The sequence below is a fragment of the Larus michahellis genome, chromosome 1 (assembly GCF_964199755.1).
Source record: "Larus michahellis chromosome 1, bLarMic1.1, whole genome shotgun sequence".
NCBI classification, from domain to species: domain Eukaryota; kingdom Metazoa; phylum Chordata; class Aves; order Charadriiformes; family Laridae; genus Larus; species Larus michahellis.
This window is the reverse complement of record NC_133896.1, coordinates 15,481,852-15,503,974: the sequence shown is the minus strand read 5'-3', so window position 1 is coordinate 15,503,974 and position 22,123 is coordinate 15,481,852. Positions and strand designations below refer to the sequence as shown.

At 38.1% G+C, this 22,123-nt stretch overlaps 1 protein-coding gene across 5 annotated transcripts in view; it reads left to right on the top strand.

Annotated features, from left to right (window-relative positions):
* Window positions 1-22,123, top strand: part of ATXN7L1 (ataxin 7 like 1) — a 116,250-nt gene that overhangs the window by 76,598 nt on the left and 17,529 nt on the right. For 3 of the 5 annotated variants that reach the window (XM_074578405.1, XM_074578491.1, XM_074578741.1), the window contains 3 exons: window positions 7,427-7,649; window positions 16,392-16,675; window positions 21,602-21,684. In XM_074578405.1, coding sequence (XP_074434506.1) covers window positions 7,427-7,649; window positions 16,392-16,675; window positions 21,602-21,684 — 590 coding nt within the window. Of the gene's footprint in view, window positions 1-428; window positions 573-772; window positions 1,001-7,426; window positions 7,650-16,391; window positions 16,676-21,601; window positions 21,685-22,123 lie in introns of those variants that run through there. The other 2 variants (XM_074578562.1, XM_074578652.1) reach the window with 2 other exon arrangements.

Here is a 22,123-nt window from a genome sequence, read left to right as displayed (position 1 = left end):
TCCTACAATTACCCTAGAAAATGCCAAGTTATGCCCTAAACAAAAGATTTTTCAGGAGAACAGCAGGTTTGTCCTACTGTGTTAAACAAAACACCCTCCTTTTTTCCTGAATCAAGACAGAAAAAAACGCAGTGTCTTCCTCTAAATATACACTTGTGTTTTTTGCTGCTTTTAATTTTGCACTATGGTTCATTTCTGCAGTTAGTGGACTTGTATCAACAATTATATAAAAAAAAAAAAAGAAAACAGAAAAAAAAAAAAAAACAAAACCCTGCAGCCGTTTTCAGCGCTTGTTGTTCTTGGCACAGGATCAGTTCTGGTGTCCAACTGGTAGGACCTGAAACTTGGTGCTTAACAAGTGCCTGTAGTCAAAACAGTTGGTGTGTGCGAGCACTGATCTGGTATTTGCTGCGGCAGGTCATCTGCCTGATTTTTTACCGTGTGCAGAATACCTAATCACGTTGCTGTGTTTCTCTGACGGCATCTGTGGCAATGTGAATCGTTTCACGTTCCAAAAGTACATGTTTACAGTCGTCGTAGAATCAGATTAAGTTGGCAGCCTGCTCCTCTCTGTAAGTGGCTCAGTTTACATTTCTTCTTCTAGCAGGATGTTTTGCATAATTTTGCTGATCCTACTCACTTGTAGACTTTGTGAAATGGAGAATCGTTTTAGTGGGTTTATGTCAGAAAGCGGAGCTTGTGTTTATCGTAAATAAACACCAGCAGAAGGGTGGTTATTTTAGCACTTGATAATTTCCCAATTATGTCATTTGACCTGGAATGAAGCTTGCGATTGTGGAGCTGCGTTTTATGCAGTGGATCAGTCCGGGGGTTTGAGCTGGCAGTTTATTTCCTTTGTCAGTTTACAAGAAGTATCAAAATGAAACCGACTGTGCTGTTTCCTTTCCAGTGCGCAGCGCAAGAAGGGTGGAACGGTTTGCAGATATTATTTCCAAACTTTTTCTGCTGGACTTGGAATAATGTTTTGTCAAAAAAGCTGGTAAAGTTCTCCTTCGGTCTTGCAACGTTATGCTGTAGTTTGCTAGCATCGAATCCAAGTTTATTTTTGCTTAACCTCTCGTACTGGGTTTTGTTAGGTTTTCGTAGACTGTGGCTGCAAAATGAAAGTGCTTACAAGGTGTTTATGAACTCTTGTTATGAACCAGCTGCCAGTTACTGCAGGATGACACATTTCTGCAAGCAGTCTAGTTGTTCAGTTTTCTGGTTGCTGGCTGTCGCTTTTCGGGCATGTGTGGGGTTTTTTTCCGTTTTAGTTTTATTAGAATTAATGCCAAGTACATTTGCAAACTTTGAACTGGGATCAGTACAAGGTGGCAGGTTTCACTGTACTATTTACTGAAATTGTTAGTATGCGTTGCTCAACTTTGCACAGTGAAGGGCTGTGCAACAAAACACCCCAGGATATACTGTAAATAGAAAAACTGTAATTTGTACATAGGTGGTGTATGGAGTTACCGTAGGTAACATCTTCGTCAACAAGACTGTGATACGTTACTGGAACAGAATCATGTTGTGGATGAGATACTGAATTTCATTACTATCTGCTTAAATACTGTAAATGGGGAATAGCAAACAGTATTAATCTTGTGTTGGGGCGGTCAGATAAATTAGTTTATGCTATTTTAAGTAAAAGGGCTATGAACTCAAAGGTTGTGATGAATACAAGCGTAAAAGGAGTTTTATTGTTTTGTAATGTTTACTAACAGCAAGTAACTTTCTTACCTTTCTGGGTTTTAGCATTATATTTTGTTTGTTTTTACCAAGTGTAATGCCAAGCTATAATCCATAACATGGGGTCTCTGAGTTATTCGTGGGTCAGCCTAAAATCGATTTTTGCTTTAGGCCTCTCGTACACAGGAAGTGAGATCGTGCTCAACAAGAGTAATGTTTCAAAATGACTCCTGCTGACAGAGTTCTAGTATCTCTTTTCTGGCAACGTTAGAAGGATTTTTTCGTTGGTGTTTAGTTTCAACTACCTGAAAAAAAAAATACTAAAAGACCAAAAGCATATCTTTCTCTACGCTCAAGCTGTATTGTGACTTTTTTCCTCTGCAATCTTCTGTATCTCACCGATGGAGAAGGCACTCACTGTGGGCAAAAGCTGTTCATTCGATCAATTTTGAGTAGCGCGTGTTGGGTAAGAATGGACGTAGGTGGGATATGCTAAGAAATGGTTTTTGCTTGTAGTCTAGATTAGAGATATCTGCAGTTTCAAGATCATATAAAGATCTTTTTGGGTACAAAACTACTGCAGTCCAACTGGAAACATATGGTTGGCGTATTTTACTGGCAACATATTTACTGTTGTGTCGTTGTCTGCAAGGTTTACTGTGAGCTGAGTGCTTGATCTTGTGTGAGAGAGTCAAGGCAAAAAATCGAGAAGAGACTTTCTACTCAGAATGTGGTTTTGCCTCTTTTTCCCACATACTGTGCTTGTGGCTCTGGAGCTCATGTTGCCTCTATTGCTTTGCTTTTTTGCTTATGATTAGAAGGAGATGTGGCGTTTCCTGCAAAACAGCTGCTAGTATTCCCTGGTGACCTGTCAGAGAGTATCCAGTGGAATTACAGATTCAAAGGCAGACCTAGAGGACTTTGGCAGCTGCAGCAGAGGTTTTGGGGAAAGGTAGGGGGTTGCATTGTGCAGGATGCAGGAAGGAGGATTAGAAATGGAATACAAGGGCATGGGAGAGGCGCTCTGGAGGTTCAGGGACTGTTAAGTCTCCAACAACATAAGGACTTCACATCTAGCAAACAATTCAGATTTGGCTGAGAAAGTTGGACTCCATCCATGTTTCCATAGGACGTGGAGAATCTCCTGGAATAGTTTAAGATCGCTCGCAATGCTACTGATGCAGAGTTTGTACTGCGCGTTAGGACAATATATAGTGTTGTGCTTTTAGACTCTTGCCACTAAGTAGAAAAAATAACAGATATTGATCTGAAATCGATTCCTTAGGAAGTGCAGTTAATTCAGTGAGAGAGTGTTAAACTTTCCTCTGAGATTAATGTCATTAATACATTAACTGTTTGACAGCAGAAGTCACATGTTGCTTGTCACTTGCTGCAGTGGCTGCGCTGAGACAGCTGAGAGGTTGCAGCGGGATTAATGCGGTAAAGAGGATTGTAACTTTGATTGTGTTCTCTCTGCTCTTGGATTTGACAGCAACTGGTATTTAGAAACAAAACAGAATATGTGTTGTTATTTGTGTGGAGTGTAAACATCCATTTGGAAGTATTGAAATGAATCGGAAAACTTCTCTTTCGGATTTTAAACGTGAGCACGTTTCATAGCGTTGCAGGCTTCTGCAGCAACTGAAATGCATGTAGAATTTAAGTTAGTATCTTATGAGTGATAACTGGTTTTCTAGTTGCCTTGCAAGATTTTTTCATTTTTTGGGGGCAAAAATTTTCATGAGCCTACTTTACGTTCATTTATGTCCAGTAACTATGCCACTTGTGTATGTAACCAGGGACAGCCACATCCAGATTTGTGTGTGTCTGTGAGTTCACCTGCCCTGAAAGATCTGATCTATCTACACGTGAACTGCAAACGAGCATAGAAATTTTTACACAGATGGCTGGTTGTCTCCTGAATGTGCTATTATGTGAATATCAAATTTTATAGCAACTATTTGGTGTGCAAATGTCTTTTATTCACAGAATAATTTCTTACATAGGCTGTGTAATAGCAGATTTCTATATTGTAATTTTATATATTTATATATATATGTAAAATACAAATAGACAAATTAGTATAAATTTTTAAAAAACAGATGTAACCAGGAAACTCAGTTTGATAGAGGAGCACTGCCGCGTGGTAGTGCTCAAGCAGTTGATTTTGACAGCTGACAGCCTTCTTGCTTAGTCATATATTCCTATTATTTCTCTTTGAAACTTATTACCAATGTCTGAGGCAGATTCACTACCACATATGTAGTAAGGAAGGAGGAAGCAGGAGGCAACCCAATGGTTCTTGAGAAGGACTATACCAGTATTTAGTTATGATTTGTGCCCCCACCATTGAGATTTCTCTGTGAGGTTTCACGCCTTTGGCAAGTCCAGCCTCCTGTGGCCGTGCTTGCCCAGCTCAAACAGGGGTTTTCTACCCCCTTGGAAGGAGTTACTCTTCTAGTGCTCTACAGTGGCCCTAAATGTAAGGTGTTGCTGCTACCTTCTCCTGCTGACACTAAAGTGATGTTCGCTTGTGTGAGCAAATGGGCAGATTTTCCCCGTCGGAGCAGCATCTGAGGACACCGACAGCTGTGTGGCATTGGCTATTTATGTTCTTCCTCCTGTATGACTTTACAGTGGTCATAATTTCTATTTTGCTTCTAGGAAATTTCAAGAGAATCTGGGTAATGCTGATAATTCTCAAATATGTATCGGGGTCTGTCTAAAACGTAGAAGACTTTATGTAGCTGTGTTCTGGGGGCAGAGGGAGGTTTGAGGAGGTAGAAGGCAACGCCAAATAGAGCAGTCGGTTCTGATTGCAAGAATGACCACCGGTCTGGTACACTCTGATAAAATAAGTAATCTTGTAATCTTTTCCTTCCCAGTCTTTCAAGTAAACATTTATTTAAAATCGTGGCATGCCCTTTATTACATTGTCATATCACAACAGTGCCTCTTCCCTCCTTTTCTATGTTATAGTAAAAAATCCAAAGTTAATATACTGGTTTGCTCTTGGGAATTAATAAATTGAGAAAGTTGTCTAGGGAAAAGCAACAAATGTTTAGCTTGACTGAAAATTCAGTGTAAAGAGACTGTTAAAAAATAATTTGCTATGGTATGTGATACTTAGATGACTTTAAAATATAATTTTAGATGGTCAGTATCTTGAATGTCCGTCTTTCCGGAAGATTAATTTTAATAACAGAGTAGTGTATTTCACTTCCAAATATATCCGTAGGGATGATATCGAAGACACAGTTTACTGGAAGGCAGTCAGTCTTGAGAAAACCAGTAGCTGATGTGAAGACTGGAGTAATTAATTCTGAATTTATATAATTTGTGTATGGAAATAAATTTTTTTCCCAAGTTTCACTTTATATACAGCTTGGGTTTGTTCATTACATAGCAGTTCCTTTTCATCAGTCCTTAAGTAATTAATGGAAAAGTTGCAAATTTTTATTAAGCTAATTAAAATCAAGTAGTTGCTGAGAAGGTTGGTGAGTCTTGAAACAATAACTATTATTTAATGAAATAAATACTCTGTGAATGGAACTCTGCATTTCAGAGGCAGATGCAGAGCTTAAACAGTTGCTGCCACAAGTGTGAGGTGAAGTGAATGTAAATTAACTACATCCTGCAAAGGACTTTTAAAGGCAGAGGCTGCACGCTGAGGTGTGTGGCGGGGTGAAAACCAGCAAACGACAGTTGGCATTTGGGGTGTGAGGCGAGATCATATTTAAAAAAAAAAAATTATGTATTTAAAAAATATTTATGTATTTAAATAAAAAATATTTTTGTATTTAAAAAAAAATTAAGACTATAGCTCTTCAGTTGCAGGAGAATCTGGGAAGAATTTCAGCATTTGCAATTAAAGCTGTGATTATGATCATATGGAAGTGCTTGATCTTTAATAGAAAATGCCTTTATTTAGCCACTGGAGGTATAATAGAAACAGTTTGGAATACTCTTTATTTATTTATTTATTTTTATTTATATATTAAAAAAAAAATTTTTAAGCATTTATCTTTGTTCTTGAGGTATTCGTCTATTGCAAATTAATCACGGATGAATCCTTCTGCTACTGGCAAGTTTTTACTTGTGAGGATGCCAGACAAATTGTTGTGTTTTGATTCTCTGTGGGAAAATTTTTCTTAGTTACCCTTGAAATATCAAACTGGCAAGCACAGGGCTGCTGATGTAAACGCAGACCCTTCCATTGCAGCGGCAGCAGGTCGCTGTTGCATCCTTAGCCTGCTCTTGGCTGCCGGGGCGATGCTGTGCGAGCTCAAGGAGCAGCACCCACTTGGATTCTTCAAGTGAAGTGTTGAAGGCTTTAGGCGAGGAAAAATCACTGCGTGCTGAAGGAGAAATTCCAGCTTGTCCGAAGTTCTCGGTCTATAATTACATTACACTTGCTACGTTTGATTAGTGTGTCAGTAGCGGCGGTACCTGGCTGTCCCCTGCCGCGGAGGCTCTTGGTGCCAGGGTGCCGCAAGCCGGAGTCAGCTGCTGCGGGCACGGTCCTGCAGACCAGAAAATTCCTCTTCCCCCAGCCTGGCCCTGCCGCCCGCTGCCTCCAGCTGGGGAGCACCGGGGCTGGCTCCCTGCGGGGTGATGCCGTCGGGGAAAGGGAGCTCCCGCAACTGGGAGGACAGGTCTCTTAAGGATTTATAGCATCTCTCGGCAAAAACAACTCCCGTCTCTTGTATTATTTTGTAGCTGTGCTTAAGTTTGCAGCACCAAGTCTTTGCAGCATACTCTGATCCAGCTGGAGGTTATATACCGGAGAAGTATAAAATTTGTAAAGAATGACCAAATACCTTGTTAAAACAATCTCTGTATTTAACTATATCAGGGACAGGACATTTAGATTTTAAAATAATAATAATAATAACCGAACTCATACAATTTTACTGCTGTCTGTCTGTCCTGAAGCCTGTTCTCCTGTTGTGGGGCCAGCAAGGCCTTGCTTTTTGCAGTACTTAAGAGGTCTCTCGTGTGAGCGTGAGCAGAGAGCTTACACAAGGGCCTGACCTCTAGATGCAATGTTTGTAACTGATACATGAACTTCCTGCTTTTTTGCACTTGCCGTTTGCTCTATGTGGAAAAAAGTAAGCTTTTACCTTGATTGGTGTTTGGAGGTAACCTCCAAGCTACGAACCAGGCGGAGCCTGCTTCTCTGGAAGGTCTGGGAGCAGTAGAGCTTTCGCTACTTTTCAGTCTTCCAGTTGTTTTCCTTATAGCTTCCCATTAAACTCGAAACAAGGTAGTCATAAAGTAAACTGCCCAATAACCAGATCACATGAATTCTTCATAAACCATTATAGAAGCAATCTCATGTCTGTCAGAGTGTATTTCACCGAGTCATCTGAGCTGTTGTTACCTACTTTCCTCTTTACGTGAAAGAGCTGGGACACCTAGCGTACCTCACATGATGCTGGTGGTTGCATATTGCTTAAAAAATGGTTTGAGATTTCTTGGTGATATTTTCTGGTGGATTATTATATTAGCATTTGTTTTACTACGTTTGCATTTTTCAGAGCACTTCACAGAGTTGATTTTGTTGAATTATCATTTGGCTTGATTACGTTGACAACGATAATGAACTGATTTTCTTTGGAGCGATGAAATCATTGTAGCTAGCATAGAGAGGAACAATTTCCTCTTCACTGGCTTCTTTTTTTTTCTTTTAGCCTATGAAATATTGTAAAGTTTATTATTTTTTTCATTACAGAACGAAGACACGGTTCAATGTGTAAACCTTCCCCTTCTCCAGCTTCTCCAGCCTGCAATTCCAGGACATCCCTAGTACAGATGAAACCGAAATCCTGTATCAGCGGCCATAACCCTGTCAGCAGCAACTCAAAGCCATTCAAAACGCCCAAAGACAATCTACTTACCTCCAGTAGCAAACAGCACACAGTCTTTCCTTCAAAAGTATCACGGGATAAACCATGGTAAGTACCAAAAATAATAGTTACCAAAGATGTTGGTGTTCAAAAACTAGCAAGTATCTCTATGTATATTTCACAATCATTAAAAAAAAAACCAAAAAAACAAAAACTCTTATCTAAGTTTACAGTTTAAGCCTCTACATTTCCTAAGGGAGGAAACTGGCATGCTTTTAAATTAAAAATACGTATATATAAAGGAAGACCAAAAAGGACTGGATTGCTTTTCTGATGTTCCATCAACTGTCTGCTTTTCTAAGATGCATATAGCAAGTGAGATATTGACCCAGTTTGCTATCTTTAAGGTCCGTCTTCCATTACAGTATCATCCCTTAAAACTGATACTTTTAAACAATAGGATATTTTTTTGCAGAGTTCTTAATATTGGTTTAACTGATGTTCATGAAAACTTACTGGTTATAGTCATTTATCTTCAATAGCAGCTGCTGTTGGAGTTTGTGCTGTATTTTGATAATGTTTGATGCCTTGTAAGAAGGCAGAAGAAAATTCTGGCTGCAGAAATCACTATTTTGGGGGCATCTTACATCATATACTGTGATATATATAAACATATAGGCCTTGAGACTGCCAGGCCCATCCTCCTGTGACTGTGATGATAGCAGCAGAGTTGCAAAAATGTAAATGAAAGCAGAACTGGGTCACTATTTTATACCATAAAAAACTGTTTTGTTATCTACAGAAAAGATGCTTTGTGATTAGGTCACTAGGTTGGTGACTCGAGATCTGGGTTCCGTTCCTGGTTCTGCACAGGCTGCTGTTACGCCTTAGTCTCCTCAGCCTCAGTTCTGTGTCTGTAAACTTGAGATAGTAAGACTTCCTTTTTCTTAAGTTTTATCTGCTAACTGTGTAAACATCCTTTCCTTTTATATGTAATATCTAGTGTAAGAAGGTCATGATTTTAGGTAGGGTTCCTGGACACAACTGCCTTAAAGCAGTAAATAATCTAATGCAAACCATTGACTCATGAGACAAAACATAAACTCAAATTATGTTGAAGTGATAGCTCGTGTTTTCTGCCTGAAACGTGCACTAGCTTTTGCGATTTCAGAGAGCAGCTTCTGCCTAGCTGTAGAATTGACCTTGCACTGGAACAAACTTGATAAAAATCTAATCTTGCTATAGATCTGAACCTGCCATCTCTAAAAGCATGATGTGCATTCTGGATAATTATGGTATATAATTCTGAAAACAGAAGATCTGGATGTTTAGATTACATACATGCAGTGATGAGATAGAGGCTATTCTAGTTAAGGTGTGCCTCATTTACTGTTTTAAAGAAAAGTATTCTTGACTGAATTCTTGCCCTTTCCTTCTCAGTGTTGAAGAGGAGATTTATACAGGAGAGGATTTTTTTTTAAGTCTAATTAAAACAAAATCAGAAAGAACTTTAGAATATTAACACTATTGACTATAAACCTGTTTCTCATCCTAGTGTTACAGACAGCAGCTTACATATCCACATTTCAGCATACTAACTGAATCTATAAACAATATTTTCCCTTCTGGCAACAGATGGCATTCTGTCAGTCAGTAAAAGCTGGACAGGAACAAAATATCTGAGCATTTCCACCAATCCCTTTTCCCTTTATTTGGAACATCCCAAACATTGTCTGATGATTAACAAGGTAGATTTAGCCATTTAAAACTGTTGTACTGCTCTGTTAATGCTTTAGCAACGAGTATGTCAGTAGTTGCACCTGTGAATTACCTAATTCTTGCAGCTCAGCTGGTAGATAATACTGTGGGTTTGTTTTACCAGTGGGGAAAAATGAGGTATATAGTAGTTAATGATATTGTAATCGTCACAAAACAAATCACAAACAGTCTAAAGCGGAGATCAGTGAAATTGTCTTTCAAAATTTAGTGTTAAGTGCCTTGGATTACATGACTTGTTAAAGAATAAAATCAGTCTGATAATCATCACAGGTTATAGAGAGCTGACAGCTGTTATGGAAGAAAGTGTTTATTCCTATTTCATTACTGGATTGTAATTTTTATTTAGAATTCTAGAAATTATTCATCAGGTCTGATTTTCTTAAAGGAGAAATTATTCATAAAATTTATTCTTTTTTTTAAGATAAGATCATATCTTCCATTCAGCTGTCTGTACAAGCCATAGAATTTCACCCGCTTATCTTTTTGAAAGAAATACTCAATCGACACAAAATGCATTTGTCTCAAAAATGCAAATAGGATTCATCATGTATCCAAGCGTGTTGTGGTTTATCATCCTCAGAAGCTTCCAGTTATTCAGTGCTTTTGTCTGTTACGTTGTATTCTCACGCCACAAATATTTACTTGACATAGCTTCTTCCAGACTGTTATCAAATTAGCTTAATTCAGGAATTGTATCACTTGTAATGATTGCTCTCCAGACCTGGAATAACCTTTGTTGTGCTTGCCTGATTCTTTCATACAGCATCTCTCTTAAATGTTAGCTGTTACATTTAGCAGTATTTCAGCAACGGCCTCTGCAGCAGCATGGCCCAGTAGGTCCGTCTGTTGTCATGCCTGCCTGCGTGGAGACCCAACTCTTCCGTTGTTTAATCCATTATGGGGTTTTTTGGTTGAGTCATCATCGTAAACATTGACTGAGCAGCCCTCTTTCTCCTTCACATGCTGTGTTGTTCAAAGATGCCCTGCAGAATTTCAGGTTGCTCCTCGGCTAATACTTTAAAAAGCATGATCAGAATGATCAGATTAAAGAGGTCTGGAATTGTTTCATTTTTGTAGCCGCTGTTTTAATACTTCCCTTCTTGTAGTTGGAATATGAAGGATTATTGTGAATACATCATCTAGAAATATCTGTCAGCTCTGATATTTTTTTTTCCTGTATCTCTAACATTGTTGCTATTAATACAGCAGCGCTTAGAGACTGGAGCAGTGCTGGAGCACCACTGCGCTGTGCGCAAGAGAAATGTAAACCGTCGTTTTCTGAAGCTTGCAGTTGAGGTGGTAAGAGGTATAGAAAAAAGGGTAGGAAATAGGGAGAAAAAGGCAATAATAATGAACAAATGATCTTAATTAATAAGAATACCCCAGATACTTAGCCTTTATAAAAGGCATTCCTATGGCCAGGAGCTCTCTCCCTCCCTGCTGACCTGCCCAAAGGATGCTGCTTGGCTTGCCATGCCCCAGCGCAGCTTCCAAGTGCTGCCTTGGGGCATTTTGGTGCTGTAATGCTACAGGATGTTCATTTCCACCCGACCGTGATCCTGAGGCAGTGTAAAATTGGTGTAAAGTGTTAAAGTAAGCGAGCCCTGAGATACCAGCCGAAGCGAGTCTCCTTGGCCTTGACCTCCACAAGGATTAGCCATTGCCTGCCAGAAGTTTTGAAAATGAAGAAAATGAGATGGAAATTATGTGGTTTTCATCAACATGTAGAAAACTGACACTCTTACTGTAAACAGAAATAGAATCACAAAGGTATAACTATGGGTAGTCATTTAAAATTTATAATGTCACCTTTCAAAGGATTTTTTTAATCATCTCTCAGTCTTTATTTCTTTGTGTTAGGCAATACCATTATTCGTGCTGAGGCTGAGAAAGTGAAGCTAGTCAAGATTTAAGGCTATTTCTAATTCAGCATGGATTTGGAATAAAAATTCATCAGAGTTAACTTGGAGCACATATTCTTACCACTAAATCACAAATACTTTGTTACGCTGTAGAGACCATCTCAGCAATGTAGAATAGAACAATGTTTTATGTTTTTAAATGTTTGTGAATTTCTTTTCTCACAAATTTGAAGAGTGTTCAATGAGTGTCTGAGATTTTAGAATGAATACAGTTATGAATGATCAAAAAAAAAACCACCCAGCAAAATTACATAACAGCAAGGAAAAATAGTTTTAAAAAGCCTGAAGAAAGAAAAATGGAGTTAATAAGGAGCTCTGGGTATGAGGAGTTTTGTGACATACTGCAGTTATTTTTCTTGCTTGGGAATGACACTGACAAGCAATGGCTTGGAACTAAAAGAACATTGCCATAAGATACTTAGGAGGGAAATTCACTCTTGTTTTGGGAGTTTGTCACAGATTCTGCGGAAGGAGTGGATAGGATAGGACATTTCAGTTGGAAGGGACCTACAATGATCATCTGGTCCAGCTGCCTGACCAAGAACATGAGAAAACAAAAGAAAATCAGTTATCTGAAAAAGAGAAAGAGCTTTTGAAGCCTGTCGTAATCAGGGACTTTGTGCAGCCCTCAGGTATTTTTGTAGCCTTTTTCTAGTTTCCTTCTAATTCATCAACATTGGTATTGAACCACTGATGAGCAACACTGGAAGCCATATTCCAGTATCAGTATAACCAGGGACGTATGAAAATTAAATTTGCTCCTTAATCTAATTTTCTGTATAATTTTTTTAATATAAGAACAGCAATACAATAAAGGTTCAAATAGCTTATCCACTGTGCCCACTAAATATTTCTCTCGCTATTTTTCAGTATGTTGTTTCCCCGTATTTCACTGCAGACTGAATAGCTTGTTATTTCATGTGTAACTTCACATTTGCTTGTATTAAAATATCTTTTTGAACGAATGAACTTTACCAAACACTCCATACCTTTTATAACTGCCTTTGTCTCTTCATTATTTGGTTTCTCTCTTCATTATTTGGTTTCCCTCAATCCTGATTCCAACAGCAAATGTTGTTACCAGTAATCTTACATTTATTTCTGAAGACCCATGAAGTTTTCAGTCATGTCAGACTTGGTAACGATGGCTAAAAAGTCCCCCTAGCCAGCACCCTTATTGAATTACAAATCTCTGAAAAACTAGTTTTTAGTTTTATGTTGTTTAACATTTGCTTTTAAACTGTTTTTATTTGCGTTTTATAATGCCTCTCAAAAGTTGGAACGTTTTCACAGTTATCTTTGTCAGTTTAACTGGTAACCTTATCAAAAAGTGAAACCAGATTTCTTTGCCAAGGTCTCATTTTCAGCAAAACCATGTAAACTAATTGTTTCTCAGTTTATTTTTATTATTTTTTTTCCATTTTTTCTTCCAAGACACTCTGGTTTGGGTTTTCAGCGTGGATGCAACAGCAGCACTCAGCTAGCTTCTCTAAGTTGCGAAATATTCCAAGATTCAATTGGAAATAATATGCTGAGACCCAACACTTTTGGAACTCATGGCCACGTTATCCAGAGTTGCTTATGCAAAAAAAAAAAAAAAAAAAATCATGATTTTTCAGCTGTCCCTTTACATTTACTGAGGGAATCAAAAAACATTTTTATCTGATTGGAGAGCATTGTCACGCTTCTTTCTTAGTATGGAAGAAATTCTGAACAATTCTGTCATTTTTGCATCGCTAATAACTATTTTGCTGTCCCTTAGTTAGATGCTGCTATTATTATTAGAATTTCTGTTGTGTAAAAAAAGTAAACTTCTCTTTACTGAATACAGATTTTTCTTACATATCTTTGGCGATAGTCTGTTCTCCCAATTTTTACTGCTTGTCAGGTGCCCGTCCTCAGTTTTTATGTTTGTTGCATGTTGTTTTTCTAATTGTCCCTTTCAACAGTTGTCTTTAATAAATCTAAACAGGCTCTTTGTTCAAAAATTCTTTTAAAAATATAGTAAATGTGATTAAAAACTTTATTTTTCTTTTTTGTAACAAACTTCTTAAAGTAGTCTTCAATTTTCGCTCAAAAAACTCAGTTTGGGAAAAGAACTCTCTTTAACCATCGAATATAAATATAAGCATTTGTGATTTATTTCCCTTCTTAGTCCTTAGTAGTTGACCAGGATGACTCGTCCTGTGCAGCTTCCAACTGGCCCTTTAGTTATTGATTTATCTTTATGTGTTATGCTGACATGAAACTAGAGATCCTTAATGTTGAATGCAGTACCCACTTACATTAATTTAAAAAAAAAAAAGGTGGGGGGGGAAGTTGCCACCTGTAGCTTCTAAAATCTCAAATACTTTACTGTAGTCTGCCAGGAGTCCTATAGAATGCCTGTCTTCAAATATTGGACTATTTTTCTTTTTTCTTCTACATTGCAATAAACTGCATAATGAAGGTTGACTTGTTCTGTAACAAAACTAAGCAAAAATGTTTCCTCCCCTGGACTTTTTTCATTATCACGGTGATCCATCCATATGTGCCCTAGGATTTGAGGTTCTGAGCACTGCAAAAGAAAGAAACATTTTTCATATTTATTAACTCTATTTTACTACTAGACCAGATAATACACTTGGCCCTATATCTTAGAAATTGGGTGTTAAGATTTGTTCATGTCTTTTCACGTAGTTTTTATAAAGTAAAACTACGTGATCTAGAGTAAAAAAATTCTCCTATTTTCAGAAAATGTAATTGCCATCAGTTTGAAAGAAAAAAAAAAATTAATTCCTACCCTGAGTTGTTACAATTTTTGACTATCGTTTAACTCAATAAATTCAGAGCCGTTTAAAAAAGTAAAGGATCAAATTCTCTTTCATAGCTCCATGTCTGCATTCATTGAAATACTTCATGCAATTATGGTTTTGCAAGTCAAATTTTTTTGCTTAGTTCCTTAGTTATATTTCATTGCAGTCAGATCTGTATTCTGACTAGCTGCCTGCTGTATTTTTGGTACCACAGGGTATGGAAGTTTCATATAATTTCAGCTCCAGAATATGTCCTGGTGTCTAAATCTTTTCTTTTTCAGTTTTATATACATATTGCTTATATCAGGTTTTGTACATTTTTCTATGTTAAAATACACTTAGAACAAAGATTACCAGCTTTCCAGTATGGAAAAATCCTCTCTAGCCACACACGCCGCACTTTTCTGCGTATCATCTTGAGCAGCTGTAAAGAGGTTTTGTAGTAGAGCAGGAAGGTCAAGACTTGAGTGATTTTGGCCCCTGCTTCCCGTGTTTCCGAAGGGTGTCCCATGGAGGATGCCATCTCAAAGTCGTCTTTTTCTGATTCCAGAAACTCCATACCTCTTAACAGTTCCTTCCATAGGAAGAATGCAGCAAAGGTGCCATTTTTCAGACAAAATAGACTGAAATTATGTGAGACTTGTGAATGGGGGGAAGCCCCAAACCGTACAGTGATGTGCAGACAGGCAAGTGGTGCCTTGTCCTGGGAGACTGACAACGGTGTCGTCTCTGTCAAGAAACTCTGCTGACCTGAGCTGCAGCACGCCAGCGTGCTTCAGAACATATCCAACTTACCAGGGGTTGTGTGTTTAACAAATGTCACAGGGGTAATGCCCTGGTAGAAGCTCTGCGCTGCCATGCAGAATCACTGCAGCGATGTGCAAGAAACCCCTTGTTCTTTGAGTACAGTTTGCTAGGGAGTAATTTCACGCTCCTTATCAATATGTTTAATTTTGCCTTTAAGTGTGTACATAAAATTAAATCTTTAAGATAATAATAGATTAAAGACTCACCAAGTTTTAAGTTTTTCTGTATGGGTCAGCCTCCTCGACTGACACCTTTATGCTGGGGATTAAAATTAGGGAGGTTAGCTTAGTTCTGTGCAATTCAGAAAGGAAAATATGGGAATACTGTTAAGGAGACCCTCATGCTTCTAGATGAGGAATTTATTTTACCTTTTAAACATCACCACTGCATTTGTATTTAAGAAAGCTTGTGTTTCTTTTGTTTGTTCACTGTGTAATGATAGTCTGAAAATTGTCATTTTTGCATGATCCATATGGGAATTTGCTTACAAGGAAGATAGTTGGCTATTTGGCTAAATCACCTGTTCAGGCAGTGTAGGAGAAGAATTGAATCAAGCGAGATGTTTTCATTTGTGGCCTCCAATGAAACCTGGGTTGAAAGCTTCGAGAATTTAGGGCTTTTTTAATTAATATTTTTTTCTCTGGGTTTGTTTCAGTCAGGAGGAGTGTATAATGTATATATTAATTCGTAGTCACAAGACATTCAATTTTGGAGTTGTTGGGTAGGTAAAAAGCAGCTATCGTTGTTGGATATTTCCTCATGCAGATAGGAGCCAAAAAAGTTAAAATAACATTGGAATTGAAAATAACTTGTCTCAATCTTTTTTTGCTGCCAGATTGAGAAAGTAACATTAGTTAGTGTCACAAATACACTGTCGTGGTAGTTCAGTTAGGAAAACTTAGTTATTGCAAACTGTATTCTGAAAAGGGCCAACTAAGCTAATAATTATATTGGGAATGTTTATTTTTAAGTTCCTAAGATTTTACTGAAAATACACTTTAATAATGCTCAATTCATCAAGGATTTTAATGCTTTTGAAGGGACCGCTGTTAAGATTTCTGTGCTTAAAATCTCTTTTCTCCTAGTTTCCAGAACTTGTATGTCATTCAGACGCATCTAAGCAGATGAATTATTTTTGTGTTTATTTCAAAATATTAATATTGTTAGCAAACTACTTCATTATCGGGGTGAGTTTAGTGCAACATACACATACCTGATATGTGCTTGTGTTTAAGGCATGGGACCATATATGTAAGGGGGTATGTTTTGCTTAGTACCAAAAACTTATTTTGCTTATGAATAGTAGGGATTCAATCTTAAGAAAAAAAACCCACAAACATTGATTTTATAATTCTCTGCACTGCCAGGCTTGTAAACATTTGATTGAACAAAAATTGTTGGTAATGGTACTAAATACTTCATTTTAGTCTGGTCTAAAGGTATTGTGTCACTTGCATCAAAATTTTTATATCTGTGGAAAGGGATTAAGTAACTGTTAATCTTTGGTACAGAAAATACAACTTGAAGATTTTTCTTTGGTTTTGCAGCGTTCCTGTTCCAGTAGTCAGTCTAGAGAAAATCCCTAACCTAGTGAAGGCAGATGGTGCCAATGTTAAAATGAATTCTGCAACCACTACCACCATCACCTCCTCCTCAGCCTCTTCATCCACCATACCTGCTCCAACCTTGGTTAAATCTGGTTTGACATCCAAGTCAGTGCCACCGTCACCAGAAAAGATTCTGAACGGCAAAGGAATTATAGCTCCATCAATAGACAAGAAACACCAAAATGGCACTAAAAGCAGTAACAAGCCTTACAAAAGACTTTCAGGTAAGTGATGTTGTAGTTCATCTTCTGGGGTAGTCTGTCTGTCTTCATTAATATTTCTATAGCTCAGAAATAATGTACTAATAAAGTGCTGTCGCCTGGTTTGGTTTGATTTTTTTTTGCTGTAAGATGCCAGTTTGCATATATGAATAAGAAAGCTTTCACACTCTTAGCATGTGTAAAATATTTTTAAAGTACACATTCTGTTTAGCTTGAAATTAGTGTTTAATGCATTTCTCAACTGGTCAACAGGCCAAATATAAATTTTTATGGAAGTAAATTCATTAAAACAGAAAGGCAGAAGGCTTTCTCAGGCCTTCTGTAACGTAACTTGGGTCTGATTACAACAAAAGAAAATGTGCCTTGGTTGGGTGACTTTAGTACAGTCATGGTCAAGTGGAACAGTTGAGGTTTAAGATATTGGATTATCCACCAAGTCATGAGTTTTTAAAGAATCTTCTTTCTTGGTTTTCAATACTAGAAAATTCTAAGGAGATACACTTAAAAGTCATAATTCCCCTCCACCCCTTTCCCCCTGTGTTTCACATATGAGCGAACATGTTTGTAGCGTGGGGATCTCAGTCTTTCTCAGAAAGACGGGACGGTGGGGTTGAGGGAGCGACGTTAACGAGGAGGTGCCCTGCATGGCCTTAGGCAGGGCAATATTGAGGATGTAAGTCCCCGTGGAAATCTGCCACCAAAGCACAGAACGCCCTATCGCGGGAGGGCAGAGGCTCCCTTAGAAAGGTTGCCGTTCATTGGGAAGAAGAATTATTTTCCGTGGAGTTCCCCAGAGGTGACCCATACCGGTTGTTGGGCAGCAAGTAGAGAATTTGCCCCCCAAAAGCTGAAAACATATTTTTGTTCTGAATGAAAGGAAACAAAGTGTTTTGAGGGATTTTTTAGTTTTTAAACAAAAGTAACTGACTCAAGTTTACAGCTTCAGGCGCTGTGCAGGGTCTATTCATCAGCTGGCAGTACTTTGTGATTTGGTCAGGAACTTCTTGTGTGTACTGAAAGGCTAATTTTGCTAATGGCAGCATGATCCGCATTAGATCGTCAGCTTGGCAGAAAGTTAGTTCACATGATTTCTAAATGTGCACTAGTTATGAACCAAGTATAAGTTGTACAAGATAAATGCTTTCGTTTCCAGTTAATGAGTGTGCCCTAATTTTTGACTGAATATCAGGTTTATTTTTTTCATTTTCTCAAATTTGGCAGTTAGCCTACGGTACTGCTACCTTGGCTTGATTCCGGAGCAGCGCGAGGTGTTTGCTGGGGCTGTGTGGGGTATGGAACAACGCCATTGCCTTAAAGGATTCAGTACACTGATTGCTTTCTTAACTAGTGGCATATAAGAAAACAGAACCGTTGCTTATTGTAGTGTTCCACAAAACAAAAAAAAATACTAAGAGAAAGTAGCTGATTAGGCTTTTAAACCTTACATTTCACTTGCTGAGATTCAATTTGTTATTCTAATAAAAACGCTCTATATTTTGCAGTTAATTTAACATATTGGTTTCTTTTAAACCATTATTTCCTTTAATGGTTTAGATGCTTAATTTAGCTAATCAATTCTGAATTTCTACTTGGCAATTGAAAATGATACTTTTTTTAGATACTTGTTTTCCTCACATCGCCACATACCACCACAGGGCTGTAGGTGATACTTATACATTTTTTTATATGAGTGCTTGCTGAAAATTTTGTAAAGGAGAGTCATTTCTGTAGGGCCTTCCTTCAGCTTGCTTGTTTTTTCAGTGGAAGTGACTCCGTCGCTGTTCTGTCTCTAAGCTGTCACTCGCAGCGTCTTCTAGGATAGGGAACGTCTCACTGGTGGAAATTTCCAAACAGGCTGGGACTCTGCGCAGGACTGTTTGAGCGCTCCAGTAGGCATTAGTTTACTTTTATATGGTTAACAAATCCACAGAAATTATAGTCTTTTTTTTTTTTTTAAAGCTCCTCTGTCATTATCAGATTTAGAATCTGTTCAGTCTTGCTTCTGCTGCCTCGTGTATTGATGCAGGAACACAGTAATTTAACGATGATGCAAACAGGACAAGTCCTGAGAGCACCGTAGATGAATGGCCTGCAGATTGTCTGTCACTATGATGGATTCCTCTCCATTATTATACAGAACTGTGGAAGGCTGAGAAAAAGATGTTGGAAGGTCAATGAGGTGATTATTTTAGATATCCCATAAATTTAATTCATTTCACATTAAAAGAATGTGATGGTGGCTAGGGGATTTAGGTTTCCTTCAGTCTGCTGCTGTGGAACTGCACAGCTGTTAATTTTTGAAGCTCCTTAATAGGTCTGGCTGGTTTACATCTGTTTTCTTTCCTTTTTAGCAGCCTCCACTCTCTCTCATACCCTTTCCCTGACTGTGGCTGAAATTTGGGTTTTTTCTTTGCTGAGAGCTGGTGGTTGTTTGGGTGATGAATGAACCTGCCGTCTTTTCAGGAGTGCTGTCGTTGGTGAGAGAGAGGAAACAGCTCGTGGAACTACAAAAGACAGTGTGTAGCTGCCCAGCATAAGTGGATCAGTGTTCCCTAGTAGCAAACTGCAAAAAAACATACTTTTTTTTCTAAGTCTTCCTTAGTTGCGATTCTCTTTGGGGTGAAGCTAAAGAATGCAGATGCCCAATTCAAACCAAGCCTATCTGTTGTGTTGCAAACAGGAGTTTGAGAGAGTTCAGTTTTGACCCTTCCTCTTCTTTCACTGAGGTTATAATGAACACCCTTTACTCTGTCCACCAAATGTGGAGTCCATTCTGGAGAAACAGCCTTCCCAAGCTGTGCCTGTGCACTGCAGTCTAGGGCTTCTCAGGCTACACAGTTCCTGATACAGAGGCGGTCAGAAGCTGCATTTCATTACTAATAAGAAGGTGATAATCTTCATTTAATGTGTTGCCCAAACCACGCACGTCTGTAGCTGGCAATTAGATGCTCGTGACTGCTCTGGAACAGCCACAGGAGAAGTGCTTCCCTGGTTGTTTGGTATTTTCTGTTTCTCAGGGAAATCATGTTATTGTGTTGCTTGATAGACGGTGGAGCAAGTCCACTCTTCCCGACTATTAATTCACTATGTTGATTTTACCTCTGTGTGGTTTCCTAAAAACTGGCTTTGCTGTAATCAGTCCTGCAAGTCCCCACGTCTTGGTTGGGACAGCGTTACTGACAAGTTGCAGTCTGGATGCTCCCAAAGGGAGCACTTTGCATTTTTTTTGAAGTAGGTTTCCGTGTTGATCCAAAACAGTCCTCACCTGGTGACTTTCAGAACTCATTCCACAGCCTTATGATTACCCTAGGGATTTTTTTATTTGAAGGCATATTTATAAGTCCATATAGTCTATTTAGTTTGATTTTTTTTTTTTTTTTTTTTTTTTTTTAATTTGTGTTAAAGGGTTTTAGATGAGGGATTCGGGAAACCGTGATGGGAACGTCATACACTCAAAAAACAGGAGTGATCAAATCCTTTAGCACATGAGCATGCATTTTCATCTATTAACTAGAAAAAAATGTTTATAATGGTCATACACAGATACTTTTCTGTTGTGCTGTGAAGGCCACAGAAACTACAACTACTTGTGGCAAATTTCAGTCCCTTTGTAGATTTCACCCAAAAAAATAGTTCTGACTATTTTTTCCAAGCTCACTTTGTGGGATGTCTCTGCTCGTAAGTTAATAATATAACCACTTATTTAATGTTTGCTTTATCATTTTTAAGTCCATATAGCAGAATACATAAAACTGCTAGTAATTGCGCTATCTGGACGATAATTGTCCTGTAATGTAGGCTACTTAGTCTCATGTTTCTTCTTCCAGCTGTTCTGCCTGCTGTGATGCTGTCACAACATTGTAACATAGCTGTGAATTGCTGTCTTCATCTTAACTCTGATTTGTTTGTTTATGAAGAATTTTTGGATCCTCAGATAAAATGTTGTATTTGAGTATGGGATGTTTATTATATCTGAATGTAACACCACTGTATAGTTAAAATAGGCTTTAGCAAATGGTTTATATTCCACTATCAAACAAAAGCAAACCAGTCTGCCAATTAAAACATACGTCAAAGGTATATAAATATCATAGTAAATATTTTTTTGGCAGCATAAACTAAAAGGTATATGTCCTTAGTTTTGTCACAGCTCTGTAGTGCAAACCCTAAAATTATATTAACATAACCTAAAGGAGGTGATGCTATCTGTGGTATATAAATACTAAAATATTAATGAAAATGAAATATGCAAATACAGCATATTAAATATTAATGCACCTTTAACATTAATCTTGAGTAGACCTCATGTAAATGCCTTTTTTTCACAATGTCTGCAAACTTTAAACTCCATGCCTCCCTTCACTTAGGGGAATAAGAACTAACATAGATGTCACTTTCACACAGACCTAGGGGACAGATTTAGATAAATTTTGTTTTTAAAATGCCACTAGCAATCTTGCATTAACTTTTGAGACACGTGGGTGGTTTTTCAGAGTTTCTGAGTATGTCAAAGGAATGTCGTCGAAAGCACTTGTGGTATTTAGTCTGTATGTGTCTTAGCCAAACTCGAAGCCAGATTTGCACGTGCTGTATTTCGTGGCCCCGGAGGCAGTCGGTGTTAGAGAGGGAACGGAACTTGTGGGTATTTGGCTTGGTCCCGTGTTTGGGCCACTCTGCTGAGCCCAGCCCTGCAAGCAGACTTGCTTCTACAAAGTCTGTGACTGAAATCCTGCTCTAAATAGTTTGAAACGTGTAAGGACAAAAAATGGCACGTGGCAGTATTATGGGGTGCTGGGGGTGGGATGGGTGGTTAAGGTTCAGCCTGGCTGAATTAAGTTCTATCAGGCAAAAATTATCACTACTCTGGTTAAAATTTCTGTAATAATCTATTTTTTTTTCTCCTTTTTCTACCCACCCCCCATCAAACAGAAAGAGAATTTGACCCAAATAAACACTGTGGAGTACTGGATCCTGAAACAAAGAAACCTTGCACAAGATCGCTCACCTGCAAGGTATTTTTCTTAGAAGATAAAATATCAGATGCTTTGTTATAGTTTAAATCCTACCACGGTAGTTTGAGAGGTCATACCTGCTCCTGTCTTACAGACAATGGGTATGGTATTCAGACGCTGTCTTCAGGTAATTCTTTTGAGTAATTCTGTTTCTTTGAATCAGAGCATCTGCATTATTCCACTGATATTTCTAAAAAGATTTTTTTTTTTTTTGTCATTTTGTTATGCAAAAAGCATTGATGTTTCATGTAGAAGCACGGGCGTTAACTTTAAATGCTCCTTTTTTGGTCCATGCGTGCAACAATGCTGAAGTATAATCAGTTTTTAGTAAAAAATTAACATGATTTGGGTATAAAAAATTACTTGGAGGCTGACCTTGTGATAGTAATAAGTCTCATGTCAAAAAGTAGCAGCAATGTAAGAGATTTTTAATGAACAT